Genomic DNA, 17,065 nt, shown 5'->3' with positions numbered 1-17,065 from the left:
TTATTATAAATTAATTATAGGATCCATCTAAGGTGGTAAGACAGTTTCATGTACACTGTTGGTCAGTGGCTGTGATACAGCCATGATAAAGAAGAGGGAACAGGCTTCATAGTTAAATAGATTTGCATTTATTTATTTTTTTGTATTTTTGTTTCTTCCCCTGTGCCATGAACAGAAGCACCTGATACTAGAACAACTCTGTCATGCAGTAAATATAGGTACTGTATATGTTGCAATGGCATAAAAGTGTTAATGTAGTTGTATAAAAATATAAAATAATACAATGTTTACTATTCATTTGGCAGAATATGATATAGAAAATATAGGAAAGTGAAGTCTCTTTAAAGCTCTGATACATCCATAAAGTAAACACGTCTCCAGACACATCTTCTTCAGTGCTCGTTTTTTCTCTAACCACTTTAATTATATACATATTTTCAATGCCACTTTTAGCTGTGTGCCAGTGGTTATATCATCAGTCAAACGCTCTATTACAATTCCAATCTTTGATCAAACTAGAGTTCAAATGTAATTATGGATTAACATATGCTGCTTTTTTTGTTTTAATAAGCCTCCTATTATATTTTGATTAAGGGATTCCTCTTTCCCAGTATGTTCTGTTTCATGCTATTGGCACAGCTCGTAGTGTAAGAAAAAAATGAAAACAAAAAACAAGAACACTCCACAAACAAATACACGGAATATAAAAATTTAAATGAAATTTAACTTTTGGCAACATTTGATAATGTTCAATAATCATGAATACACTGTGAAATCTTACAAATCCCACTTATACCAATGTTTATCCTAAAAACAAAGAAGTCAGGTGAATTCTGAGGGCTCACTGAGGATGTTATAGTTGCCTGCTTTTGCCTCTTTACTGTAGACTACAGCAGGGGTGTCTACGTTCTGACTCAGCCGACACAAGATGATGATAGACAACACTACTGCCAAAACCTAGAGGACAGAGAAACAGTGTCAGCCCCTTACCTTTTGAAACGTCACTGCAATTTTACAAAGGGACAGAAGGGGGCGGAAAATACTAAACAATGGAGACGGGTGTTAGTGTTTTTTCTTCTGCCTTCCACTGAGCTGCACAGAGCTACTGCCTTTGCTTACTTAGTTGATCTTAGTTTAAAACATTAGCTTATGATCACTATATCAGTATTTATATCAGCTCACCTGGATTTTGGCAACTGTGCAGTCAGAGAGTCAGAAACTGAAACTATACCTCAGAGTTCCCCTTTGTTGCCTTAATTTCTACTATGACATTTGTTGGATTTTGTGAAAAATGGTTAGAGATCATCATCTAGTCCCTTAAAGAACAAAACAGTTAATGAACTATGAAAACTCAAGAACAGTTAGCAAAGAGCCAGTGGCCCAGTGGGGTTAGAGTAGAAACAGGGAGGCGGGTCGGTGGGAACATACTAACAATTAATACATACCCAGAGTAAGATGACTCCCAGGATTATGCCCAAGACAATACTTAAGGCAGCCAAGGCATGATCAATAATAAAAGGAAGGCATGGCTGAAAGAGATGAGTGGATAAATCAGTGTTACTTTTTGATCAGCTTCTTCACCATAAAACATCTTTCTTCTCATGTGTTTTTTTCTTTTTCCCATGTTTCCATTGTTTATTTTAGTAGCTGCTTGACAAAACCTAAATCAAATGTACATTTTTATGAAGAATCTATGTTTTTCGCACCAAATACCTAAAGCTTCAGTTTTCATTGTGGCATCATTTAACACAGCAACAGTTTACCAGTTAACGCAGAAATGACTATGCAAGTTAGAATGGCTGTAGTACCTCCTTGTAAATCATGATGGGCTGGTCACTGCTGACGTTCTCGAACAGTCTGCTGTTTCTAGGAGCTGCTACCTGCAATGCACAGATATAATTCATGAGCGCAATCAAAATGCCAACATACTGAAATTTAGGGTGTATAATGTCCCATGCTGATGGGATATGCAAATGCACTTTTGCAGACGCATCTCCAAGGCAGAGCTGGACTTTTAAGGTGTGGACCATCCAACTCTGCCTTCCCTGCAGCTATAACCCTCTTAATTTTACAGCAATTCATTCAGGTTTTATCGGCCATCGCACGGTGAACCACAAACGTTACACACTCACACATGGATTTTTGGGCTCCTCTGTACACATGCAAGATTCTGGGATGTTGTAGCCCCAGTCCTGGTAGCCCTGATCCAGTCCACAACACTGAAGCTGGAACAGAGGAGAAAGTTAAAAGACATAGAGACTTTGTAACTAAATTCCCTACTTTACTTCATATCTGAAAACAATAATGGATGCGTGTGCCAGGAGATTCCGTTTGTGTTCATTTTCCGAGAAACAGGTTTCTGTTATCAGTAGATATGAAGGTCTTTTATCTGTTTAACTGCAAGACACTATGACAGACAGGGACGTCCTTGGAAAAGCCGAAAAGCAAGTTTAAATTATCATCAAAAGAACATTCTGTATCATCTGCATACCTCACATGCTTTTGGTGTCGAGGAAAAACAAATTGATTTTGGTGCTTTTGTTTGATTCAGCTTTTACTCAGTGTACTGTACATGCCATCGTTGCTGTGTTGTTGCGATTATGATGTAAACAAAACACTAACATCAACATGAACGCATGCACAAGGTTACTTACAGCAATCTGTGCATCCTTGAAGCCATTTAAAAACATTTCACTGGAATTAGTCAGCTTCATCATATCCAGGTATTGTTTCTTCATTCCTTTAGCCACCTGACCAGCAAAATATGTGATTCACATTATTTTTTTAATCCAAACCAAAAACCACCAGCAGCCATATTTGCCTTGAAATGAACGTTGTCTGATGAATATGATGACATACTTTACTGATGTGGTCGGACAGCTGTCAGACAGTACATATGAGCACCACTACAGGGTTTCAGTGTGAGTAGTGAGCTGCGGCAGCTCCTGCCTTTGTGTGTTGTTTTTGTTAAATATCCCTTTTTTGTGACTTGTTGTCACGAGGCACAAGTTTACACATGACAGCTAGCCTGCTATTCGCTATCAGACCTGTAAAGTGAATCTCCTGCTGAATGCAATCCCCAGTAAAATTGTCAGGGCTGATTATGGACCATAACGGAACATGGCTCAATGCACTCCTAGCTCACGTGGGTGGTTTCCAGCTGGTGGGGGCAGCCACCAGACGGAGAAATGAGGCCATGATGTGTGCAGGAACGTAGTCGCAAGTCTGATAATTGCAGATGGATTTGCATGATTACAATGCTTAAGTTACCTGTCAATTTGGCATCGCTGTGTTATGGAGTAACACACTTTGTTATGTACTCCCTAATTATGTTTCATTATTAGTATTACTCTATTCGGTCTTCTTGTAGTTCACTCTGACATCCACAAAGAAATGAAACGTATACGTTTTAAGGTACAGTAAGACAGCTGTTAGTGTATGTTTAAGGATATTTAATAAAAACAACACACTAAACACATATTAAAAATTTCAAATAAGTGACAGACTTTGACTTTGTAATACCTGAGGTCGCACAGTCAGCGCATTGATTTCAATGCCAAATATGAACAGACTGCTCAGGATCATTCCAACTGCAAACTGGAAGACACATACACAAACAGCATCAATCACGCTCCAGATAAAGATTAAGAGGATTGTTTTACAGTGTGATTGTAATTTAGTATCGTGCTTCTACTTTCCCATACTCACCACTATCAGCGGCCACTTCTTCTCTTTACAGGCTCCAAACAAACCAAGTATAGTGAAGAGCAGAGTTAAGATGGAAACAGCATACATGACATGCAGGCCTGCGATTATCTTCTCAATCTGTGGAGAAAACAGAAGCAGGTCACATAGGGCAGCAAAACTAATCAAACAAACTGTGATGGAGCTAAATTTACACATGCAAAACAACTAATGTACGCAGTATGAAAATCATTGTGTTGAACCATATAACTAAACTGTTGTGCCTGCTCGTGGACGTCATGGTGGATGACGCATCATTACCCTAACCTACTCCCTACAGCCCGTGTATGTGCATGTGTTACCTCTTCATCTTCATGGAAGTATCCGTGGCTGAAGAGCGTGAACGCCAGCATCAGGGCACTGATGGCCTGCAACGACAGCAACACACTGCATTATTCACTCCTTTTCAAGTTTCCACAGACCAAAGTATGTGTATATATACAATATATTTACAGTGATATAACACAGGAAAAGCCCATAATCACAATTTCAACTGATTAATCACTGCTGTAACTTGACTAAGTTACTGTTGACTTAGGCAAAGCATGAGAACACTAGAAATAAATGCATTCATTCATTCAGCTGTAGCCTTCATAACTTAAAATCATATACCTGGATAATATTTGGGCTCCCTTGTAAGGCCAGCATTAATCCCAGTGAGACATAATGAAGTCTGGTTCTATTGTTAAAAGCTCTAAGCTTCATCATCTTAATCATGGCGAGGGGCATGTTAAAGCAAGTAACACAAGTCAACTTGAACCTGTTCATGTGAAACAACAGTGACAATTTCCTTGCAGAACAACAGACACAGTCATGACTAGAAGGACACCCAAACAAGTCAAACCACATGTTGCACAATCCAGTTGCCAGCTATAGTTGAGAGTACTTTTATGTATATATAACATGTGTTATTAAAGCTGGAATTGACATAGAGAAGCTAAATACATTACAACAAATAATATTGAAACAACTGATCACGTCATTATTCAAACAGAGTTTCAAAAATTATTCTGAAGTAACTTTTCAAGCAGAAATAGGAGATTACTATTCTAGTTTCTCAGTTTTGAGGATTTAAAGCTTTTCTTAGTCTTAATCTTAATCATGAGAGGAATCCACAGATTGAAAACCTGCGGGTCTGTCGTGACACACAGTGAGAATCCAGTTTGAACATTACACATCACACAGATCACATCAGGATCATTGTCCTGTGTCCCACTGCGAGTTTCCTTCAAGGTTCTCTTGTAGAAAATAAGCTCCAACAGGTTTCCTCTTTGCTTTAGTGCCAAAGTGCACCAAGCTGCACTCAAAGCAATTACAAACGCCTAAAAGTAGCCCAGTTATCCAGCTATATGACTTTATGAGAATGAAAAACTCTTACCCCGATCAAACTTGCCGCTGTAATATAACTCCTTTTCAGCCAAACGTTCACCTTCCCCATTTTTGCTGGATCACTTGAACTCGATGCCAAAATATTTAGTAGATTCTGGAAATTTTCTCCAAAAAAAGAAATAAAACTAGAAAGGCTGGGATCCGTTTCTAAGTGCAAAACAAAAATACACTTTGATGCCCTGCTGGATCCAAAGAGAGAGGAGAAGACACCCCATGGTCTGCAGGGGAAGGGCCTCCTTTACTGGAAAGACCAGTGGGTGGAGTTGACTGGGAGGGTGGGAGGGGGGGCACTAGAAAACACGCTACTCAATTGCCAATTACCAGGCTGTCAGTAAAGCAGTACATGTAACCACGTTACTGTGGTACCACCATGTGATGCATTCCTCCTCAGCTGAAGTTAAAATGTTGCACAACAGTGACAAAAAAAAAACAAACTCTCCTAAACAATGACTGTAATGGAAAATGTGATTCTTTTGTCATTTTTGACCCCGACTAGAGCAGAATATACTGCAGCCTGCAGAAAAAAAAGGGAAATGTTCTACTTAGCTGAGACCAGTATTTTGTAAGTTTCCTTTTTGAAGCTCTGTATTTGTGTCGCTCAAAAAATGGCATTGCTGCAACACCGTTGGTAGAGGATGACACACACACACACACACACACGCTCAGTCAGAGTTCCTCCTGCACACATACTGTTCATATACTGTGCTGTTTGGTGCACCAAGTGACAAGATGCTTCAGTCGAACTACATCAGGACACATTCACATTCATTAGATCTCTGGCACGCTCTCACACATCTGTATCACATGCACAGAGGCATTTGTGGCTCAGAGGATGTTCGTGGGTGGAAGGACACAAAAGGCCAGAAACAGTTTACATGAAAGGCTCGAATCTATTCTATTCTATTCTCCGGGGACGATTGTTGCGCAGTTGTGCAGATGTTGGAAGGATCTTATAAATACTACAGTGGAGGGTGAGGAGTGTGAATTTGTTGCGTGCTGATTAGACACCGTGTTGTGGGTTGGTGTGACAAATGGCCAACACTGCAGACTACCACACTTCAGCACCTTTAAACACAGCATGCTCGTGATGCCGTGTACTACTTAGGCTGAGAGGGAGTTGTTCAGTTACACTACCATGTTTTTAGGAAAGGAAAAGCAGCTGGCTTCACACTGTTACCAGTATTAGAGATGAAAGTAATTTGGCAAAGGCTCAGGGTGGGCGGCCATCTGCCTCGACTGATTGGGGTGAGAGGAAAGACGTGTTAGTGAACTTCTGAACTGCTGTTAAATTGTGCTACCTTTAACTTCGTCTCATCTGACTCTTGGCTATCCAATAATCACATTTTCCAAAATGCTCCCTACATTTTTGAAATATGCAGTCATCTCTTTCTTTCTGAGAAAAGAAACAATGGTAAGCATGTGTTTTATTTTGTCTCCAACTCAAAATGTTTTGAACACTTTATTCCTGCGGGGCACAGCTCTAGCTGTGTGTTTTCTCTGACTCATTGTGAAGAATTCAACAATCAAATACATTTCAGTTTCAGGGAATACCAATAAACACACACACACTCCGTTTAAAACTTGCCCCTTAATTCCTCCTCTAATCCCTGGGAGACTCTTTCAAGGCTGTATACCAAAACAGCAACACCAGTAACAGAAACATATCACTATAAATATGGTCTTTGTGCAGCTTGGAGTCAGTAGGCCAAAGGTTTGCAGGGTGTTATGCAACTAATTCGGATCAGCAAGATTAGAACAACGCTCAGATTTCAACCAAAAAGAAAATAAAAAGTAAAAAAATACATTCACTCTGGAGAAATGTGCTCTGTTTTGTACATGTTGCATGCATGTGATGACCTATTGACCAATCTGTGGCTGAATATTTGACTCTTCTTACAGTACAAATAATCCCTTCTGGGACCTGCTCAGGCTTTTTTTTTTTTTTTTCCAGACAACAATTGGATGGATTAGGAAAGTAACTGTACAAACTGGTTCCAATAAACCACATGTCTAGTGACGGTTTCTCTTGACCTCATTTACACGTCAATCACAACATCTTTAGAGTAACTGTTACCACAGAGCGCCGTGCTATTCATCATAAAAATCCTCAGTTTATGTGAAGGTAAATAAAACATGATACATGTTTCTTACAGTGTTTGCACAAATGCATTATTGTTGCAAAACTATCTCACCACGAGGTCCATTTAGTAGCTCATAAGAATGTATCTCTAAAATAAATCACGAGCTTCATCAGCAGGAAAAGTTGTTACAGATGTTATAGAAGTTCCACCTGAGCAGTTTGAGATTATGTGATATGATTATTGTTCCAGTTGCATCTAATTACTTGACTTCAAGTGAATACATTTTTTTAAAAATTCAATTAGTTGCACCTCTAAGCATTTGTGTATCTTTGGAGTGGCTGTGGCTTTGGAGTTAGAGCAGTCGTCAACCACTCGTGGGATTAGTGGATCTGAATTTTTTGTATATCATGGTGGTAAAGTTTATTTTGTTTTAGCTCTAACTCTAGTGGCTGTTTTGCTTCTTTCTGCAGAGTGACCTAACAACAAATAGTAACAGAGGCTATGACTCATGGGGCTTTTTTTGGGTCAGCTCAGTGATCGTTCCATGAATTTAGTTCCTATCTGCAGCAGTGTTGTTTTATGCGTTGACATTGAACTACATCATTAAAACTGCAAACGGGCTTCACAAACGAGCCAGGATTGAATTCCTTTTCCCCTGCTGAGCTGATCAGATGGGTCACTTAAAAAAAATAAATAAAAAAAAAAAATTAAAAAAATAAAGCGTCGGCCCCTTTAAGAGAAGCGTCACATGACCCAGTCACGTGGTGCGGAAGTAGACGGACCAGGTAAAACGCACGCAGGTTGGTTGAGCAAATAAACAGCTTACATTCCGTTATAATACATTTATTATTCACGTTTAAAAACAGGAATGTGCTTTATCTTTTTTTGTTATAGCAGACGCAGCTCTCTGTCATCAAAGTCAGGCTAGAATTAATGTGGATATTACAGTAAATAGACCGGTTATTTTGTATGTATCACCTAAATATATGTAGGTGTCTTTGTAAGATTATTGACATACTGTATAAGGTGTATTATGACTGCATCCAATAACATATTTAACATATTGACTGTCTCTCTATTTTAAACATTAACTATCTTATTTAAAAAACAAATACATGGACACCACTATGACATTACCTTCATTATATTCTACATGAATTCTGCTGTGTAAATAACTGCATTTTTGTTTCCAGTAACAACATATCCATTTTTGTTAACACTTTATTCCTGCGGCATCCCTGCGGCGTTTGAATGAAGTGACCATGAAGCAGGACAGTGATGCTGCCAACATCCCTACATGCTTCATATCAAGCCATGAAGGTTTTTGTGGAACCATAAAAAACTTTATCAAAGACTTTGTGGTTACTGAAATAGACATTCATGGACAGCGGGTTAATACAGTAGCAGCCACAGAGACACCGGGTTGTGCCTCCTCATATAAAAACAATGAAACAACTGTGGCGTGTACGGAGAATAGTCATTCATTCGTCACACAGAGTACAGGTGTTTCAGCTGATTATGGGGTGGATGTTGCTCTGCATAGTCCAGAGAGCTTTGATTTAGGTGTGATTTTAGGGCAGTCAGTCAACGACGAGCTTGAACACTTTGTGTTGACTCTCAAAGATGAAAATCCAACCAAGCAGGAGCTCTCCCTGGGATCCTTTGCTGACAAACACCACAGAGCTAATGTGCACCGGGCTGTCAGACACCGCTTCCCCTTCCTCATGACTGTCACCATTCAGCCGGAAATCAGGGTGAGGGAAGACCCAGACTACAGAGAGCTCTCCCAGCTGGTGACAGAGGATGAAGCAGAGGACTTCTTCAGGTTCATAGATGCCAAAGTGCAAGGCTCATCCTATACATTTGGACCCGATGACAACAAAGAGCACAGGACAGCCGTCCACCACTTCCTGAACCGAAGGTTTGGGAAACTGGTGGAGACAAAAAGCTTCAGCGACCAGGGGAGGCCCGCGATCTCAGTGAGGCTGAGGGAGCGAGGGAGGCCAAAGAAGAGGACAGCAGAGGAGCGAAAGGAAGAAGACATTTACACTGGTAAGGAGTTGGACTGTATCTTTTTCTTATTGAGTATTTTTACAATTTTTACTCAACTATTCAAAGTGCTGTCTCCTGTATGTCCTCTTTTTCAGCATTCACTCTGTGCAAGGAGAACCTGGAAACTCTAGAGGCCATCAGCTACATGGCAGCCGCTCTTGGTGTCCTACCATCAGACTTCACCTATGCTGGGATCAAGGATAAGAGAGCCATCACTTACCAGTCCATGGTGGTCAAGAAAGTCTCACCTCAATGGTAGCGCTGCGTTTCTTACATGTATTGGTTTGGGTATCATTTATTTCCTGTTCACAAATTGGTGAGACAAAAAGGCCAGACAGAAGGTGGCAACAGTCCTTATATGTTAAGGTTCTTTACTTTTACTTAACAGTGTTATCACTGAAGAGAAGGAATCAGTGTGAAACCAAGGCCTTTATTCTGTTTCTAAGCTGTATTAATTGGTTTGATGTTATGTATCATTAGGTTAAAAGAGAAGACAGCAGAGTTTGAGAGGAGAGGGATGCATCTCTCTCACATTCGCTCCGTCAGCGAGCCTCTCAGGCTTGGGCGACTGCAGGGCAACCACTTTGACCTGGTTGTGCGAGATCTGAAACGACACGGGTCTGGTGACAAACAGTTTTCCAGTGCAGACACACACACCTGCTTGGCAGCGCTGGTAGAGGAAGCAGTGGAGAATGTCAAGGTATTATTCCCTTTTTCTTTATATTTTAACCTATATCACAATATTTGAATGAAACCCCAACATGATATCTATTTGAAATGTATATTATCTCATATGAACATCAGTACACACATAATACACATGTACCACGTGTATTAATCAAATACTAACAATAGTCCCCAACAAATGTGCACCAGACTGAGCAACATTTGATAAACACTTCACTGTTTGACATGTTTGAGAGAGAAGGTGTTGGGAGACACACATTTTTGGTTTTAATCTTTTCAGGGGATTACTTGTGGTTTCTCAAACTTGCTACAGTATATATCACAGCGTCTATCATGCTCATTTTAGTCTTTTTTTTTGTTTGCAGGCCAGAGGTTTTGTCAACTACTATGGACCACAGAGGTTTGGGAGTGGGCAAAGTGTTCAGTCTGACCAAGTAGGACTGGCCTTACTCAAAGAAGACATGGTAAGTGATACAGAAGTTTGTCATATACAGGACAGGATGATATTAGTCTTAATACTGTGAAATGAAAGTGAGAAGCTTCTGTTGCTGTTACAGTGATTCATCAGTCACTTGATGTCTGTCTGTCACATCTCCAGAAGGTGGAAGAGTCTCAACCCAGTGAATTAACTGTGCTGTGTAATTACTGTACCATACTGTTGATGTACTGTATATTTTTGTGTGTGCTGCAGGTGAGTGCCGTGCGTCTCTTCTTCACTCCAGAGGAGGGTGATGATCCTCAGAGCCATGCCAAGAGACACTTCCTCCAAACAAGTGAGAGCTTTTTTCGTTTCATTTTCGTCTTCTCCTGAAGGAACTGTGAATATTTTTTGCTTTTGTGACTAATCATATAAAGTAAAAAAAAAACAAAAAACGCTGAGATCTGTCATATTTTGTAGCTAATGCAGCATTTTTTGACGGGTTTCCTTAATCGCATTTCACATTTTCAACTTCTCCATTCCAGATAATGCTAAGGAGTCTTTGGTGATGATGCCATTGTCCAAGGCCAGGGAGCGGCTGATGCTGCGGGCCCTGAATCGTTACGGTACAGGTCTTGATGGTTGTACCCAAGCCTGGCTCAGTCTGCCCCACAGCATGAGAGTCTTCTACCCGCATGCCTACTGTAGCAGGTCAGCTGCATGGAAACTACCCCAAAAGTGTGGAAACGCAAACCAAATAGACAAATAATTTAAGGTCATATTGTACAAATTGATCAAGGGCATATATATGTAATTATGTAAATAATGTGAATTAGACTTTATATCATTTATTCATCCAGAACTAATTGTGTTGATTCATCTATTTGTGACTGTCAGAGTGTGGAACGAGGCAGTGGCTCACAGGTTATCTACCCTGGGTCATAGAGCGAGGCGAGGCGACCTGGTGTGGAGGCAGGAAGGGCAAAACAACTTGGAGGACAAAAGCTCAGCTCAGGTAAGAGAGCAGACATGTTGTGATGATAATTCACTCATTTACACTTTACATTGCTTTTGAAGCGCGCCTGATATTTGTGGTTAGGATTAATTTATAAACTGTCACTTGGCATTTTGAGGAATGTGCAAGCCTTCAGCTTGGGCACATTTCAGCTGGCAGCGGGGTTATTCACAGACATAGTATCCTCATGTATTCTGCATGTGATATTTTGCTTTTCTGCTTCTCTAGATCCATGTGGTCACAGACCAGGAGGAGCAAGGGGGAGTCTACACACTAGGACAAGTACGGAGTTCAGGCAAATACTGTACCTGTACTATAAATAAGACTGTATTCACTTTATTTTTTACCACTACTGTTTGTGTGTTTTGAATATCCTGTCAGGTGTTGCTGCCGATGCCAGGAAACACTGTGAAGTATCCAGAAAATGCCATGGGGACTTGGTACCAAGAGCGACTGGCCAGAGACGGACTGAACGACTGTCGCTTCAGAGTGAGCAGCCTCAAACTAAACCTACCTGGCTGCTACCGTCCCCTGCTGGCACTTCCTCGCAACGTGCGCTACCAGCTCCAGAGAGCAGCCAGCGTGGATGGAGGAGGAGGAGAAGTGACAGGAGAAAGAAAACACGACTCGCTTACTCTCACCTTAGGCTTCGACCTGGACTCCTCTTGCTATGCTACCATTTGTCTTAGAGAGATCATGAAGTGGGATCCTTAGTTGTCAAGGGAGTTCGATCTTACTGTATTTGTGTATAAGTCAAATGAGGGTTATCCGTTGGAATGAAGGCAGCTTTTTGTAACTTACCAAAACTTTTCATTACCTTCATTGATCCCACAGTATCAGTAGCACTTTAACTTGTTGTTGAAGTACTGAGCAGAAGACTGTATAAAAAGAGAGGAAGTACAATTGATACAACCTCTGTCGATACACAACCATTTCCAGATGTGGACAAACCTAAATGTAAAAGCATGGGAAAAGTATTTGTGTTTTGTGCCATGAATAAAACTTTGATTACAGGAAATAGTTTTTAATTCCAGCATTCCGACATTACAAAGATTGTGTAATAGTAAAACATAGCTTCCATATGAAACCGTACCCGCTGTTTCTGAAATGTCAGCAGTCTGTTTACATGACAGTGAAGTGTACTAAAATAAAATAGCGACGTCAAGATCCTGAATAGTCCTGCACCTCACAGGTGATTTTTAAATATGAATGTGTGCTAATTAGTCAAGAGGGTGTAAAGATTAAAAAAAGCAAAACAAAAACATTTTTGAAAATAAGTAAAAATAACTATATACAGTATTTTTTATTACAAACATCTCCTTTTTGTTCAAACAAAGTGAAATCTAAATCCATAAAAAAAAAAACAACTCTTGGTTTTCTGAAGTTTTGCCATCATCCAAAATTAGTTTTAACATTTTCCAGATGTGAACATTTCTTTCGTACACTGCTTTGAGGGATGAACGTACCAACCTGCCAGAGCTCACACAAAGTGGACGTACTGTGTATACATCAGTTTCTGACCTCTTGGCACTGTCGTGAGAGCAATACATGTTCAGAAGCGACTTCTGATGAAATCTGATGTCGCATGGAATTTGGACAAAGTTGTTTACTGTCATTATCACTGTGAACTAACCATCACTAGATGGCGGTATCATACAATAATTGTCAGACACAGTTACTCCACCAATCCATTTTTGGACAGTCTAGCATGAGATTAGGTTTTTTATTTGAGAGAAAACAGCATATAACAAAGTCAAGCATGTGGTGTTCATATGAGCCACCAAACAGGGCTGTTTTAATTTTAAGAACCAATATAAAATATAATCAAGAACAAAACCCTGGTGTCTTTATGCTACTGAAGGACACATTCAATCTGTACTGAAGTCGAGCCTGCTTCGATGTCACTAACTCCTGCAATTTTGATGAGACTGTTTAAAGGCAACAACACAAAACCCCCTCATGCATAACACACTGGATATCGCTCTGGGCTGTTTTTAAAACATGTTACTGTAAGTAAGTGACTGACTTTATGGATATTTTAGTTGGAGGTGGGTTCTGACATGCAGCCTGTCATCAACCTATAGCGCCGTGTGATAAAGTGCCTGCCTGTGAGCTAAACTGTCTGCAAAAGGGACGCATTAGCAGTAATGAGTTTCTTCACAGTCTGATGACTTTGTAACAAAATGACACATTATTCTTGTAGAAACACTAAGAAACCAAATCCTGGATTTCAAAACAGCTTTTATGCTTCAGGAGACAAACTTAATCTGGACATATGATGTGCAAATTATTATTTACAGTGTGTTTCTTACATTTGTAACAATACGTTTTTTGTTTTAAACAGTTCTCACATATTGACATTAAATGAGAGTCATTAAAGGAGCTGTGCTAAAGTGTGTTTGTGTCTGTGAGGTGTTTGTATGTTACTGTAGCTGCAAAGTATCATTAGTATCAAAGTGTCGAGATATTTAGTCTGTCTCTGCATTACACTTCATTTATTCGGCTCAGCTAGGACTCCTCTACGCCGACAGACGTGGGTGAGAGACTTCTCCTCATCCTCGGGCTCATTCCTCCTCCAGCTGGCTGTGGATAAACACTGACCCACTTCAGCAGCAAAGATGACAACTTTACTGCACGTCTCAGAGTGCAGAGCAAAGGCGTGAGAGTGACAGGCAAAGTTAAGGGTTAGGAAAGACATCAAACATGGGACGTGCTGTGATAAATTTCTCCCTGCAAAGAGAGACGGAGGAAGCCGGGGGTTAAACCGTACCATTACCATGAAATGGGGTAGCATGCCTTTGTTTATTTAGTACCTTTAAAGGCCCTGAAAACATATGTGCCTAAAAAGCTTTGGGGTCCTAAATTAATGTACAGTTCAAACAGCTTTGGCTGTTTCACTTGAGAGATTTGTGTGTTTTTGTTTTTTTCTTCACTTTTCTCTCAAACTTTGGGACGTGGACACCTTTTAGTGGGAGAGCAGAGTAATAACTTACGACTGTTTCTGCAGCTTATTTTGCAGTAAATCGTCAATGGCATCCAATAACTAATATTTTAAAGTAATGGAGGCATTAAGGATTGTGTCATTTCTATCATGCACGCTGGTGTGACTGGTTTGATAAATACACAACCACTTATGGCAGTCTGAGGAGTTCACACACACACACACACATGCACAGCTCCTCATTCATGATTAGACAACATAAACATTCCAGCGGCCTTTGACCTTACTGAGCTGTCTGTCCTTGAGCCACTTGATTGGCAGGTGGCTCACCATGTTTTTACTGGAGCTAGACACCGATATGGGATCACGTGTGAGGAAATTCTGAAACTCATTAGTGTGTGTGTGTGTGTGTGTGTGTGTTTACAAGCTTGTCTGTGCCTGTGAAAGAGAAAGCGAAAGAGTGATTGTGTGTTTTTTCTGGGCCCCTGTCAACCATATTGCTGCAGGAGCCACAGACCTGACAGCCTGTGTACACTAGGTGGCTGAGCACGGTCAAGACAGGCTGGATAAGCATTAGCAATACTGTTGTTACAATGTCCAAATGCATTTTGACTCCTCTCAGCAAAAGAAAACAACCCTCCCTTACTTTAGGAGAACGGGCCTTTTTATTTTTAAGCTGCCACATCAGTGCGAATATCCTCTGTTTAATCTTTAGGATTTCCAGTGTTTTCTTTTCTTGCATTTAACATTGCAGACCTTTATTTAAATGATTTATTCAGTTGACACACCTAAGTGACATTCATGGAGTTCAGATTAGGCGCACAAAGGGAATGAAGCTAACAAGGCCAGAGTGGGAAAGTAAAACCCAGCTCTCAGGATAATTTATAAATGTTTTCCCTACTTGAAGTTCATATTCCATGTGGATGTGATTCTATTGCTGGAAATGTCTTTATTGTTTTAACAGGCTTTTTAGAATGCAAACAGTAATTCTAACTAAAAATACATGTACTAAGAACTAAGTACAGTACTAAGAACATAAGTAAGGCTCAACAGCGACACATGGCTGGAGGCCTGAGCCATGTGCAAACATGAACTGTGACTGGGACAGCGCCACTCGTCATTAAAACCACGAGACCCCTCTGCTGCCCAGAGGGTGCTCTGTCACCCATACTGCAGTCAGTGTCCCACATGTGAGAGGCCTGGATGTGGAAAATACACTGACCTGATAACTGCAGAAGAATTATTGACAAGCGGAAAGAGAAAAACAACAGTGCGTGCATGATGTTGATAAAATGGATACAGTAATGTTGTTGTGCTCTGACAGAATCACTGATTCCTGAACATGTGGATCAGTGAGATCCGCTGGGCAAAAGGTTCAGCTACCATACTTTCTGTTTTTACATGTTGTCGATTCACAATATAAATCAAAGTCACTTTAATTCAACTCATTCAGAAACCCAAATTAAAATAATTTCTGAACCAGGGTTATACATATAAGTGTTTTCACTTTATCAGAATCAAAAAGATTAACTCAAGAAGCAGGCTGGTGTTTTTCGATTGCTTTTTAAGCAGCACATTTCCCAAACAGTACTAATACCAGTGTTAGAAAACTCAGTTGCCCCCAGTTCCACTGTATCAGACACTGGTTAGAAACAGCATGCTCAGTCAGCCATCCGTGGAAAAGTCATTATCAAAGATTTGAAACCAATACATGACAAGTTCATCTCGGGTTCTGTTCAAGTTTTAGGATGCTTCAGTTTGTTCTGAACAGCACTAATACAGTGTAGCTCCAGCCAGGTTGGTAAATTATTGGTGTAACTGTGAGCCAAGTGATGGTAAATTTAATCTCTGGATGTGAATGAAGCTCTTTTCTACAATAAAATAAATAAAAGAGTCATAAAACAGCTGGCTGCTAAAATATAAAAAGAGGCTGTCTCACTCATCATGTCCAGTCAGTGGAAAAAGTTAATTTCCTGTCCTGTTTGTGACCCAACGAACAACCAAACTTTATTTTAACACACAACACCAGCAGGAACGTGGTAAACTGCCTGAGCATGAACTATTAACGGGTTACTCACTACAACTGGGAATTTTTCTCACACTGTAAAAGTTAAGGAAGAAGAAAAAAAAATCAGTTAAATCTCCGGCTGGGTACAGTGAGCACTCTGTGCCAGAGTGGAAGAATCTGTTGAGTGGCTGCAAAGCACAGGGAGGTGATGGAAAGCTCATTATTTTTAATGGCGTCTCTCCTCTGGCTGAGAGAGAGAGAGAGAGATGGACCATAATACTACTTAGCTAACTCCAGACTGCAACAGTGAGACCTTGTCAAAATATATGTAACCATGCACACCATGCTGCCACATAAAAAACCAAAAACATGGACTCACAACGTGTCTCCACTGTCAGACTCTTTTCTGCTAAATTAAATTTAGTCTGAAAACACATTTCCATTGAAACGTTCCAAACGTTTCCTGGTTCCACCTTCAATTTTAAGCATATGCTTGATAGTTGTATCAAAGAGGAAGCAAAAGTGTGCGTCTTAAAATGGCAAACTTTTCCTTTAAGCTTTGCATTATGACCATGCGTGTATACTTCCATCACCATCTCTTTTCTTTCTCAGTGGTGTGGCTGCTTTGGAGCTTTTGTCCTGTAATTACCTTGCTGACTCAATCCCAGCTGTGTGTGTGTGTGTGTGTGTGTCCATTTGCAAAATATGCAGCGTGCATGTGTGTTTGCTC

At 40.3% G+C, this 17,065-nt stretch overlaps 2 protein-coding genes across 3 annotated transcripts; one reads left to right on the top strand and one right to left on the bottom strand.

Annotated features, from left to right (window-relative positions):
- Positions 1 to 105: 105 nt before the first annotated feature.
- LOC113163739 (tetraspanin-8-like) lies at positions 106 to 5,367 on the bottom strand. The gene is made up of 9 exons (XM_026362639.1): positions 5,123 to 5,367; positions 4,047 to 4,112; positions 3,709 to 3,825; positions 3,523 to 3,597; positions 2,655 to 2,750; positions 2,133 to 2,225; positions 1,809 to 1,880; positions 1,446 to 1,529; positions 106 to 957 (listed from the first exon to the last, which is right to left on the bottom strand). The coding sequence occupies exons 1-9, from the start codon at positions 5,180 to 5,182 to the stop codon at positions 823 to 825; spliced, it is 798 nt and encodes a 265-aa protein (XP_026218424.1). The 5' UTR covers positions 5,183 to 5,367; the 3' UTR covers positions 106 to 822.
- Positions 5,368 to 7,979: 2,612 nt separating this feature from the next.
- Positions 7,980 to 12,473, top strand: pus7l (pseudouridine synthase 7 like). 2 transcript variants are annotated; one of them, XM_026361102.1, is made up of 10 exons: positions 7,980 to 8,014; positions 8,408 to 9,266; positions 9,362 to 9,521; positions 9,747 to 9,966; positions 10,319 to 10,417; positions 10,645 to 10,726; positions 10,917 to 11,082; positions 11,269 to 11,386; positions 11,615 to 11,668; positions 11,768 to 12,473. In XM_026361102.1, the coding sequence occupies exons 2-10, from the start codon at positions 8,477 to 8,479 to the stop codon at positions 12,098 to 12,100; spliced, it is 2,022 nt and encodes a 673-aa protein (XP_026216887.1). In that variant the 5' UTR covers positions 7,980 to 8,014; positions 8,408 to 8,476; the 3' UTR covers positions 12,101 to 12,473. The 2 variants fall into 2 exon arrangements, with proteins under 2 accessions (XP_026216887.1, XP_026216889.1); XM_026361104.1 differs by having other exon boundaries at positions 7,992 to 8,014; positions 8,472 to 9,266.
- The last annotated feature ends 4,592 nt before the right edge of the window (positions 12,474 to 17,065 follow it).

This window comes from Anabas testudineus, chromosome 23 (assembly GCF_900324465.2).
Source record: "Anabas testudineus chromosome 23, fAnaTes1.2, whole genome shotgun sequence".
In the NCBI taxonomy this organism is placed as follows: domain Eukaryota; kingdom Metazoa; phylum Chordata; class Actinopteri; order Anabantiformes; family Anabantidae; genus Anabas; species Anabas testudineus.
This window is presented reverse-complemented; position numbering and strand designations above follow the sequence as displayed.